General features: G+C 39.7%; 1 protein-coding gene across 8 annotated transcripts in view; it reads right to left on the bottom strand.

The window, feature by feature from the left end:
• Positions 1 to 13,352, bottom strand: part of LOC100437620 (zinc finger protein 570) — a 72,795-nt gene that overhangs the window by 45,200 nt on the left and 14,243 nt on the right. For 6 of the 8 annotated variants that reach the window (XM_054540280.2, XM_054540281.2, XM_054540279.2 and 3 more), the window contains exon 5: positions 8,792 to 10,993. The exons of 1 other annotated variant lie outside the window; for it this stretch is intronic. In XM_054540280.2, the coding sequence (XP_054396255.1) occupies positions 9,639 to 10,993 (1,355 nt within the window). In that variant the 3' untranslated portion in view covers positions 8,792 to 9,638. Of the gene's footprint in view, positions 1 to 3,725; positions 3,734 to 8,791; positions 10,994 to 13,352 lie in introns of those variants that run through there. One more of the 8 variants, XM_063720061.1, reaches the window with a different exon arrangement.

Raw genomic sequence — 13,352 nt, 5'->3', positions numbered from 1 at the left:
AATCATAACTAAGATGGGAGGAAATCTGCTGAAACCAAAAACAAAGAAGCTTGCAAAATTAAAAAAAAAAAAGAAAAAAAAGACCTCTCAATGGAAATCAGTGGAAGCCAGAAGATTTAGCGCTCTTAGGAAGTCACATACAGTGAAAGAGGAACTGGATATCACTCAAGAATAAAAAGGGGCCAGATGCAGCATCTCATGCCTGTAATCCTAGCATTTTGGGAGGCCAAAGGGGGCAGATTGCTTGAGTCCAGGAGTTTGAGGCCAGCCTGGGCAACATGGTGAAACCCTGTCTCTACTTAGAATAAAAAGGAAAGTACAGATGAAATAACAGACAACATGAATTAGAAGGCCAAGGATGGCTATGGTTGGATATATGTTTTGTTTTGTTTTGAGACAGAATCTCGCTGTGTCGCCCAGGCTGGAGTGCAGTGGCGTGATCTCAGCTCACTGCAACCTCTGCCTCTCAGGTTCAAACAATTTTCCTGTCTCAGCCTCCCAAGTAGCTCGTATTATAGGCATCCACCATCACACCCAGCTAATTTTTTTGTATTTTTAGTAGAGATGGTTTCACCACGTTGGCCAGGGCCAGGCGCAGCGGCTCACACCTGTAATCCCAGCACTTTGGGAGGCCAAAGCAGGCGAATCACAAGGTCAGGAGATCAAGACCAGCCTGGCTAACACAGTGAAACCCTGTCTCTACTAAAAATACAAAAATTAGCCAAGCGTGGTGGTGCGCACCTGTAGTCCCACCTACTCAGGAGGCTGAGGCAGGAGAATGGCGTGAACCCAGGAGGCGGAGCTTGCAGTGAGCCGAGATCACGCCACTGCACTCCAGCCTGGGCAACAGAGCAAGACTCCGTCTCAAAAAAAAAAAAAAAAAAAACTCCTGACCTCAAGTGATCCACCTGCCTTGGCTTCCCAAAGTGCTGGGATTACAGGCGTGAGCCACCACGCCTGGCCTCAGTCATTCTTTAATTGCAAAACCTTATTTGTTCAAGACACGCAGAAACAGAGGAATACACAAACATGAGTGAAGCTCCATCACAGATATGAAAGACAAAGAGAAAAGGACGTGTTAGGAAAGGCTGGAGGCAATGCAGGAGAAATCACTCCCGATAGCAATGTGGATCCTGGACGTTTGTGCAAGAGTGGTGAATTTTCCATAAAGGCTACAGTTTTAGTTAACAATACCATCCCCAAATTACTCTCCTTTTCTGCTTGAATGGACTGTGTTCAGTTAGGTGCTATCATTAGGGGAAGGAGAAAAAGGAGTTACAAGCACCTTATTTAACCTCTTTCTGCACCTCTTGTCAGTCTAAATGAGTTCCTCAGGAGGTTTTTGTGGTTGGGTGGTGGTGTGGTCCCCTTGTTTTTAAAAAGGTGACCCCTCAAGAAGGGAGGGGCTTCGTAATCCCAAAGCTATTATACTGAACAGGAAAAATTAAAAGCCTTTCCTCTAAGGACTGGAACAAGACAAAGATGCCATTTTTACCTTTTTTTTTTTTTTTAAACAGAGTTTCACTCTTATTGCCCAGGCTGGAGTGCAATGGCGCAATCTCAGCTCACTGCAACCTCTGCTTCCCGGGTTCAAGTGATTCTCCTGCCTCAGCCTCCTGAGTAGCTGGGATTACAGGCATGCGCCACCATGCCCAGCTAATTTTGTATTTTTTAGTAGAGACGGGGTTTCTCCATGTTGGTCAGGCTGGTCTTGAACTCCTGACCTCAGATGATCCATCCGCCTCAGCCTCCCAAAGTGCTGGGATTACAAGTGTGAGCCACCATGCTCGGCCTATTTTTACCACTTTTATTCAACATAATACTGGAAGTCCTACCCAGGGCAATTAAGCAAGAGATGAAATAAAGGACACCCAAATTAGAAGGAAAGTAATCAAATTGTCCTTGTTTGCAGATGAAATGATCTTATATTTAGAAAAACCTAAAGATTCCACCAAAAAACTCTTAGAACTGATAAACAGTAAAGTTCCAGGATATACAATGAACACACAAAAATCAATAGGATTTATCTACGCTAACAGCAAGCAATCTAAAAAAGAAATCAAGAAGTTAATTCCATTTACAATGGCTACAAAGACAATGAAATCCCTAGGAATAAACTTAACCAAAGAAGAGAAAAATCTCCACAATAAAAACTATAGAACACTGATGAAAGAAATTGAAGAGGACACCAAAACATGAAAGGATATTCCATGGCTATGGATTAGAACAATTAATATTGTTAAAATGTCCATATTACCCAAAGAATCTACCAATTAAATGCAATACCTATAAAAATATAAATCACACTTTTCACAAAAATATTAAAAGTAATTATAAAATTCACTATGGAACCCCAAAAGACCTTGAATAGCCAAAGAAATCCTGAGCAGAAAGAACAAACCTGGAGGTGTCACACTACCTGACTTCAAAATATACTACAAAGCTATGATAACCAAAAGAGCATGGTACTGGCATAAAAACAGATGTACAGACTGATGGAACTGAACAGAGAACCCAGAAATAAATCCATGAAATTAGTGCCAACTCATTTCTATAAAGGTGCCAAGAACATACATTGAAGAAAGCACACTCTCTTCAACAAATGGTGTTGGAAAAACTGAATATCCATATACAGAAGAATGAGACTACATCCCTATCTCTCACCATACATAAAAATAAACTCAAAATGGATTAAAGAGTTAAATGGCAGACCCAAAACTATAAAACTGCTAGAAGAAAACACTGGAGAAGTGCTCAGCAAATTGGTCTGGGCAAAAATTGTTTGGGTAAGACCTCAAAAGCTCAGGAGACAAAAGCAAAAATAGACAAATGAGATTATATCAAGTTGAAAAGGTCCTGCACAGCAAAGAAAACAATCAGTAGAGTGAAGAGAAAACCTACAGTAAGGGTGAAAATATTTATACACTAAACATTCAATAAGGGATAAGCAAAATATATAAGGAACTTAAACAATGGCAAAAAAAAATCTGATTTTAAGATGTGCAAGGGATTCGAGTAAACATTTCTCAAAAGAAACATACAAATGGCCAATGTGTATATGAAAAAATGCTCAACATCACTAATCATCAGGGAAATGCAAATCAAAACCACAATGAGATACTATCTCACCTCAGTTAAAATGCCTATTATCAAAAGAAAAAAAAAGGTAACAAGTGTTGGTGAGGATGTGAAGAAAGGGAATCCTTACACACCATTGGTGGAAATGTAAATTAGTACAGCTATTACAGAAAACTGTATGGAGATTTCTCAGAAAAACAAAAACAGAACTACCATACGATCCAGCAATCTCATCTCACTGCTAGGTAGACATCCAAAAAAAAAAAAACAAAACCAAAAAAAAGGAAATCAATATATCAAAGAGATATCTTCACTCAAGAGGGTTAATTGACTCACAGTTCTGCATGGCTGGAAGGTCAGGAAACTTACAATTATGGTGGAAGGTGAAGGGGAAGCAGGCATCTTCTTTATAAGGTGGCAGGAGAGAAAGAGAGAAAGCGGGGGAGACCGCCACTTTTAAACCATCAGAACTCATGAGAACTCCCTCACTGTCACGAGAACAGCATGGGGAAAAACGCCCCCATTATCCAATCATGGCTCAAGCCATCCTTCCACCTCAGACTCTAGAGTAGTTCAGACTACAGGCTACAGGCACATGCCACCCTGCCTGGCTAATTTTTGTGTTTTGTATAGAGATGGGGTTTCACCATGTTGCCTAGGCTGGTCTCAAACTCCTGAGCTTAAGCGATCCACCTGCCATGGCCTCCCAAAGGGCTGGAATTCCAGGTGTGAGTCACCGCACCTGGCCAGATTAGTAGTTTCTTAGCTATGATACCAAAGGCACAAACAAGAAAAGAAAAAATAGATAAATTAGAGTATATCAAAATTAACAATTTTTTTTGTTGTTTTTTATTTTTTATTTTTTGCTTCAAAGGGCACTATCAAGAAAGTGAAAGGAAAATCTACAAAATGGAAGAAAATGTTTGCAAATAGCGTATCTGACAAGGCCTTTGTATTCAGAATATATGAAGACCTCTTACAGCTCAACAATAAAAAGGCAATTCAATTCAAAATTGGAAGTGGATTTGAATAATCATTTTTCCAAAGAAGATATACAAATGGCCAATACACACACAAAAGGATATGCAACATCATCAGTCATTAGAGAAATGCAAATAAAACCCATAAGTAGTACCACTTCACACTCACCAGCTTTTGTATCCACTTGCCAGTCTATAATCCATGTTCAATAACTGGCTGCCTGGTGAATACAGCTCACCTCAGAGCTGTTCATGAGCATAGGATTTATACAGCACAGTCACATGATAGGCAGTTTTTATTTCCTTAACTACTTTCAGACACTATGTGGCTAGGCGCGGTGGCTCATGCCTGTAATCCCAGCACTTTGGGAGGCTGAGGCAGGCAGATCACGAGGTCAGATGTTCGAGACCAGCCTGGACAACATGGTGAAACCCTGTCTCTACTAAAAATACAAAAATTAGCTGGGCATGGTGGTAGGCACCTGTAATCCCAGCTGCTCGGGAGGCTGAGGCAGGAGAATCGCTTGAACTGGGGAGGCAGAGGTTGCAGTGAGCCGAGATAGTGCCACTGTATCCAGCCTGGGCAACAGAGAAAGGCTCCATCTCAAAAAAAATAAAAGAGACAGTAGGCTATAGCTCAGATTCCACAAGTATCTCTATCTAAAGGATATGAATGAGTGAATGAGGCAAAATAGGGAAGAGAAGAAGGGCTTTTTTTTTTTTTTTGAGACAGAGTCTCGCTCTGTTGTCCAAGCTGGAGTGCGGTGGTGCGATTTCAGCTCACTGCTACCTCTGCCTCCCAGGTCGCGGTTGAAGCAATTCTCCTGCCTCAGCCTCCCGAGTAGCTGGGATTACAGGCACACACCACCATGCCCAGCTAATTTTTGTATTTTTAGTAGAGATGGGGTTTTACCATGTTGGCCAGGTTGGTCTTGAACTCCTGACCTCGTGATCCACCCACCTTGGCCTCCCAAAGTGCTGGAATTATAGGCATGAGCCACCGCGCCCAGCCGGGTTTTAATTTTTATCTACTGCTTTAACTTTCACTTCAGTGTATTGGAGTGTGGTGGACAAGCACTCTTCCTCACTCTGCCATTCTGTTTCTGTTGATATTTTCAACCATTCAGGTATGGATGTCTGAAGCCTCTCTTTGACAGTGATAGACAATTTCCTTGATATTCTTAATTGCTTATTTTTCCATTGACTTATAAATGAGAAAAATATAATAAAAATGGGAAGTTATCAACAAATTCTGCTGGACATTGATTATAATCACAGTAACTAAGTTAGGCATCCATTTTAAAATCCAGAGTTACTATGTATTTGTTTCTGTATGCTGCCTACCTATCTGAAGTAAATTTATGTCTCTACCGCCTGCTTCTACTGTAACAGCCTCATGCCATTTCCCTTCCTGTTTCCTTTCACACCCCCCGGTATATTTTATAAAATAATAACTTTTACTAAATACTGCTGTAAATTTAACATGTATTATGACAAATGCATGTAACAGTTCTAAAACAAAGAATTACCTCCCTTTAACATCTGAGAAAATTGAGTTCAGAAAGGATAGTAATTGGCCCACAAAAATTCTGGACACTTAGTACACAAAGGGAAATTAACAAATCATGGTGTATATACAATGGGGTCCTGAAAACAGTAAGAATGATGATGGGAAAATTAGGCTTATAAAACCCTTAGCATAAAACGTCATTCTCAAACGAGTCAAACATGGAAAGATAGTCTTAAAATTGCTAACAATGGTTGCCTCTGCAAATAGACCATATATAAGCTTCTTTCTGAAGAAAATGGTGAATACAGGAATACCAGTGGCACACCTTGGGAATAGTAAGAAAGTAACTGACAGGGCACAGTGGCTCACGCCTGTAATCCCAGCACTTTGGGAGGTCGAGGCAGGCAGATCACCTGAGGTCAAGAGTTCAAGACCAGCCTGGCCAACACGGCGAAACCCCATCTCTACTAAATATACAAAAATTAGCTGGGCGTGGTGGCATGTGCCTGTAATCCCAGCTATTTGGGAGGCTGAGGCAGGAGAATCGCTTGAACCTGGGAGACGGAGGTTGTAGTGAGCCGAGATCATGCCACTGCACTACAGCCTGGGCGACAGAGTGAGCCTCCATCTCAAAAAAGAAAAAAAAAAAAAAAAAGAAAAGAACTGATAGAAGCAAACATCATTTAAATATTCTTTATTTTTTTGCATTATGAAATAGTTTATACAGAAAGATACAGAGAGTAAGAACTGACTCATATACTCACAGCCAGCTTTATCAAATTTTAAGAATTGGCTATACAGTATTTGCTTATTTTTAAAAGAAATAAATAATTAAAGGTATTTTCATTTGCATCCTTTCCCCAATCTCAGTTGTCTTTCTCCCTGCAGGTCACCACTGTTCTGAATCTGATGATTATTTTATGAATTATTTTAGATTCTTTTTATATAGTATTTAGCCATGAAGAAAATTCATAACACTAATTTGCATGTTTTGAAATTGTACATGTTATACTGTATTAGACAAAATACTCTGTAGTTCAATTTCATTAATACTATTTTTGAGGTTTACCCATGTTGACAGAAATATCTCTAGTTATTCATTTTAGTTTGCATTCTATCTTGTATTTAACCTAATGGTTAGATTGCTTTCAACTTCTCATTCTCACAGTTCTGCAATGGACCATCACATATATCTCCTTGAAACACGAGGAGAGACTATGTAGAGGTTTAAACGTGGAATTGCTGGATCAAAGATTATTCACATCTTCAACTTTACTAGACATTGCCAAATTATGCTAAACACAACTACTTCCAATAGCATGGTATGAGTGCTCCTATTGCTCCACATCTTTCCAGTAATTGGCACTCTAATGCTTTTGCCAATGTGATTATTTTGAAATAGTTCATTGTGATTTTATTTTGCATTTCCCTTACTACCAGTGAATCCCCTTACTACTAGTAATACCCCCAAACCCAATCTTTCTCTACTGGTATGAACCATCATCATATGCAGTTTCTACAAATAGATTCGATAATTTTCTTGCTGCTCTTAAGAATTTATACCTCATAGATAAATTTCAGAACAAACCTGTGAAGCTAAAGGGCAAAACAAAAACAAAAACAAAAACAAAAAACACAAACATTTTGGCTGGAATTGAAGTAAATTTGCTAATTAGGAAGAATCGCCAACTTTTTATATTGAGTCTCTGCAGTCTTGGCTATATAATGCTCCTTGATTTATTTTCTTGTTACTCTTCCATTTTCTGTGTTTAGAAAATCTACTGTTTTATATTTAAGTATTAATTACGTCTCCACCTCTGGAATTTTACTCCATGAGAATGTGGCCTTTGTATTGCTCACTGTCATTTCCTCATACCTAAAACAGTGTCTGACAAATAGTAATTACTCAATATTAACAGAATGAATGCCTATATTAATATTTGTGTATCTATCTGTTGTTTTCTTCCCTTAATCCCCTTTTGATTTCAATTTTGCAACCACTGGATAAAAAATTTTTAAACTTTACATTTTTCTATAGTATGGAACACTTTACATGCCTTCTAAATTACCTGAATTTAACCATACAATTACCTGGGTGTAGTGCCTTTTTTTTTTTTTTTGAGATGGAGTCTCGCTGTATTGCCCAGACTGGGGTGCAGTAGCACGATCTCGGCTCACTGCAACCTCTGTCTCCTGGGTTCAAGCAATTCTCTTGCCTCAGCCTCCTGAGTAGCTGGGATTACAGGCCTGCGCCACCACACCTGGCTAATTGTTTTATTTTTAGTAGAGACAGGGTTTCATCCTGTTAGGCAGGCTGGTCTCGAACTCCTGACCTCATAATCCACCCACCTCGGCCTCCCAAAGTGCTGGGATTACAGGAATGAGCCACTGCACCCGGCCAGGGTGTGGTGCCTATTTAAGGGGACCACATGAATTTCTGCGTTTATTGATTTTTTTGGTTAATTGTGACCATTTCTATTCCTTCCTTGATCTAAATACAGGTTCTGCATTCTTCCCAGTGAATTCTATTTTTTTTAATTGGCTTATCCAATTCATTATCTTTAGAAACTTCCTAAAACTGTCTGTCAGTGTTATAGTTCCACTACCTGAGTTTATAACAACTACTAAGCTACAGTACAAAGACTGCCATTTATGTTCTAAAATGTTTAGATTTTCCAAATTCTGAACTGGTGTTTTGCAGGAATGCTCCACTTTGTCCAATAAGGAATCCTGTTTTGTGAGGAGTAGATGAGTTAATATATGTAGAGTATGTAAGACAGTGCCTGATGTGTAGTGGGCACTCAATACATGTTAGCTATTATCATTTATTGAATATCTGCTATATTTGACAGACTATATGAAGTATTTTACATGCAAATTTCTCATTTAATATGCATCAATCTACAACAGACACTGTTTCACTTAATACTTACATTTCTACAGTACAGTATCCTGTATTATTCCTATTTTAAGATTTAAAGAAAACCCTGAGGTTTAGATAAGCAAATTGCTCAAAGTCACACAATGCCACAGTAATGTTGGAGCTATGATTTTCCAGAATCTAAGCTCTTAGTCCTGGGAAGTGCCCAGTGCCCAAAGAAGAAGACTGGAATAAAATAAGGCTGAATGGTGTGTAAGAACCAAATAACAAAAAGCCTCGCAGACAATTTTAAAGGCTGTGAATATTAGTCTAAGAACAATAACAAGCAAACAAAAAAAAAAGTTTTAACTGGAGATAGTAATATGTGTTTTCTTTTCTTTTTTTTTTTTGAGACGGAGTTTGGCTCTTGTCGCCCAGGTTGGAATGCAATGGCGCCATCTTGGCTCACTGCAACCTCTGCCTCTCGGGTTCAAGTGATGCTCCTGCCTCAGCCTCCAGAGTAGCTGGGATTACAAGCGTGCACCACCACACCCAGCTATTTTGTATTTTTAGTAGAGTCGGGGTTTCACCATATTAGTCTAGCTGCTCTCAAACTCCTGACCTCGGGTGATCCGCCCACCTCGGCCTCCCAAAGTACTGAGATTACAGGCATGAGCCACCACGCCCGGCCCATATGTGTTTTCCTATATTTTAAAAAGAATAGTTTGAGGCTGGGCGTGGTGGCTCATGCCTGTAATCCCAGCACTTTGGGAGGCCGAGACAGACAGATCGCTTGAGATCAGGAGTTCAAGACCAGCCTGGCCAACATGCCAAAACACCATCTCTACTAAAAAATACAAAAATTAGCCAGGCATGGTGGTGCATGTCTGTAGTCCCAGCTACTCGGGAGGCTGAGGCTTGAGAATTGCTTGAACCCTGGAGGCGGAGGCTGGGAGTCAGAGGTTGCGGTGAGCTGAGATCATCCCACTGCACTCCAGCCTGGGCAACAGAGCAAGACATTGTCTCAAAAAGAAAAAAAAAAGATCCGTGTGAGTGCATTGTGGGAAATGGATTTAAAGGTAGCAAAAATAAATACAGGAAGACCTGTTTGAAAGCTATATTAGTAATCAGAGTGAGATGAATCAGACCAAGGTGACAACATTAAAGACAAAAAACAGTATGAATTCTAGAAACATTTAGGACTCAGGATCTATAGGACTTGGTGATTGACTGGGTTGGGTGGTGACAGTGACTCCCCAATGTGAATTCTCTGGTGATGAGCAAGGTGTGCATGCTGCCTGAAGGTTTTTTTGCATTCCTTACATTCATAGGGTCTCTCTCCAGTATGAATTCTCTGATGTTGGGCAAGGGATCCACAGTAACTAAAAGCCTTTCCACAAACAGTACATTCATAAGGTTTCTCTCCAGTATGAACTCGCTGATGTTGAGTAAGGGATGAGTCATTGCTAAAAGCCTTCCCACATTCGATACATTCATAGGGTTTCTCTCCAGTATGAACTCTTTGATGCTGAGCAAGGTAGGCAATCTGGCTGAATGCTTTCCTACATTCCTGACACTTATAAGGTTTTTCTCCAGTATGAATTCTCTGATGTTGAGCAAGGTGTGAATTCTGGCTAAAGGCCTTCCCACATTCCTTACATTCATAGGGTCTCTCTCCGGTATGTATTCTCTGATGTACAGTAAGGTATGCACGAAGGCTAAATGCTTTCCCACAGACATTACATTCATAGGGTTTCTCTCCTGTATGAACTCTCTGGTGTTGAGCAATGGATGATCTGTTGCTAAATGCTTTCCCACATTCGATACATTCATAGGGTTTCTCTCCTGTATGAACTCTCTGATGTTGAGCAAGGTAGGCAAACTGGCTGAAGGCTTTTCGACATACCTTACATTCGTAAGGTTTTTCTCCAGTATGAACTCGCAGATGTTGAACTAGGTGTGCATTCTGACTGAAGGCTTTCCTACATTCCTTACATTCATAGGGTTTTTCTCCAGTATGAATCCTCTGATGTTGAACAAGATTTGATCTCTGGCTGAAGGCTTTTCCACACTCTATACATTTATAGGGTTTCTCTCCAGTATGAATTCTTTGATGAAGAGTAAGGGATGAACTCTGGCTGAAGACTTTTTCACAGTCATTACATTTCAAAAGTTTCTTCTCTGCACAGACACTCTTGGGCTTAATAGCCATTAAATTTTTTTTAAAGCTTCTCTTTTGTGTGTCATGTTTATGTACTTTCTCCTCTTTGGGGATTATCTTTTGTGTACAAAGCAGTGGGTTCTGATGAAAACTTCCCCAAGATTTATATTCTTGTTCTCTTTCATCAACAAGGGGTTCTTCATGAGTGATTATCTCTTCCTTGAAACACACCTTCTGATTCCCTGGTTGCCTTTCAAAATAGCCCTCACATTTCCACTCTTTTCTCAAACTGGAGTATTCAAGGTTATAGCTTGTAAGTGTTTCTATTATCTTCTGGGATTGATGTTCTTCATAAAAGTCCTGCTTTGGGGTTAATTCTTCAGTCTCACATACAGGCTCCCAGCCTGAAAAGTAATAATAAGAAAAAATGTCTCCTCTATTGAGTATCAGAAAGTACATTTAAGAAAGTACATCTGTAAAGTAAAATATGTGAATTAAATAGCAAAACCCACAGGAACATTGGCTTGTGCAGTTCTGAAGTGTACAAGAAGAGAAACTGAAAATAGGTCATATAGAAACCTAAGAAGGAAAGATTAGAATTATAAAAGAAAAATCAGTAAATCTCAGGGCAGGAAGAAATTAGAGATGTGGTCAGAGTTGGTTACAATTTTATGCCTGTGTTAATGAAATAGACACTGAAATAGTCTCCATTCTTTTAGTTGCTTCATTCAAGAACATTCACTGAACAAATATTTACCTTTTGCCAGATACTGTTCTGATGCTTTTAATATCAAAAAACAAAGATCTTTAACTTCAGGGATGTTATTTTCTTAGAAGAGACAGAAAATAAGTGATAAATAAGTAAATTTCATTTTATGTTAGAAGATACTGAGTGCTTCAGAGAAAGAAAATCAGGGTAGGGGATGTCATGGGTACTGATGAAATTAGAGCTAGGAATCATTAATAAGTTAACATTTAAGCAAAGATTTGAAGAAAGTGAAGAAGTCAGTCAGTCATTCAAGTCTCTAGGAAAAAAGCATTCAGGGAAGAGGCAGCAACTGGTTCAAAGGCCCAAAAGTAGAAGCATGTCTACTATGTCTGGGGAATATTAAGAAGGCCAGTGTGGCTATAGAGTGAGTGGTAGGATATAAAGTCAGGAGGTAAAAGGTAATGAGATTATTTAAGCTTCACAGGCCTTCTAAGGAATTTGGCTTTTACTCTGAGAGGGATAGTATATTAGTCCGTTTTCACGTTGCTATAAAGACACTACCTGAGACTGGGTAATTTATAAACAAAATAGGGTTAATTGACTCACAGTTCCTCATGGCTGAGAAGGCCTCGTGAAACTTACAATCATGGCAGAAGGTGAAGGGGAAGTAGGCACCTTCTTTACAAGGTGGGAGGAGAGAAGGAGAGAGAGAGAGGGAGAAATTGGGGGGGCGGGGAGAGAGAGAGAGAAAGCAGGCGAAACTGCCACTTTTAAACCATCAGGTCTCAAGAGAACTTCCTTACTATCATGAGAACAGCATGGGGTAAACTGCCCCCATGATCCAATCACTTCCCACCAGGTCCCTCCCTCAACACATGGGGATTACAATTCAAGATGAGATTTGGATGGGGACACAGAGCCAAACCTAACAGATGGTAACACAGTTCCATCCAAATCTCATGTTGAAATGTAATCCCCAATGTTGGAGGTGGGGCCTGGTGGGAGGTGACTGGATCATGGGGGTGGAGTCCGCATGAATGGTTTAGTACCATCCTGTTGGTACTGTTATGATAGTGAGTGAATTCTCATGAGATCTGGTCCTTTAAAAGTGTGTGACACCTTCCCCTTCTCTCATGCGCTCCTGGCTTTTGCCAAGTGATGTGCCTGCTCTCTGTTCATCTTCTGCCATAATTGGAAGCTTCCTGGGACCTCCTCGGAGGAAGATGCCGCTATGCTTCCTGTACAGCCTGCAGAACTGACAGCCAATTAAACCTCTTTTCGTAGAAATTACCCAGTCTCAGGTATTATATTTCTTTATAGCAGTGCAAGAATGGCCTAACACAGATGGAGACCCATTGAAGTAGTTTGAGTAGAGAAGTAATAGCTGGTTGCTATTCCATGAAATCACCACAAAATGTGGTATATATGTACAATAGATTATTCAGCCTTAAACAAGGAGGAAATTCTGACATATGCTATAATACAGATATAACTTGAGGACATTACGGTAAGTGAAATAAGCCAGTCACAAAAGGACAAATACTGTACGATTTCACTTATATGAGGTACCTAAAGTAGTCTGGCAATATAGCAGACTAGTTATAATGACAAATCTTCCTGGTACAAAAAAGCTTACAACTTTGTAGAAATAGAAAAACTTTATTTTAGCTGCATTACCAAGCTGGCAAGAAATTAAGGTAAACTCTCAGAGGTCAAACAGACTGTAGAAGGCACTTTCAAGTAAGTAAGGTGGAACCGAAGCTGGGAGCATCAATTTATCTCTGGTGAGTTTGGTCTTAGGCACATCTAACTGGAGATTTAGGAAAAATAAACACAGAGAATGGGAGAGTGACAATATGTGAAGAGATAATAGCTGATAATTACCCAGAGTCCATTAATGGTCAGATAAAAAAATCACAATAAATGCCAACTACAGCAGCTGAAATTTACATCTAGATACACCACATTGAAAATACAGAATAACCAGGGCAAGAAGAAGAAAGTTCTTAAAAGTTGCAAGGAAGAATATATTAATGAAAACTGACTTCTCAAAA

This window comes from Pongo abelii, chromosome 20 (genome assembly GCF_028885655.2).
Source record: "Pongo abelii isolate AG06213 chromosome 20, NHGRI_mPonAbe1-v2.0_pri, whole genome shotgun sequence".
NCBI classification, from domain to species: domain Eukaryota; kingdom Metazoa; phylum Chordata; class Mammalia; order Primates; family Hominidae; genus Pongo; species Pongo abelii.
Note: the sequence above shows the minus strand (reverse complement) of the source record. Positions and strands in the feature narration are given on the sequence as shown.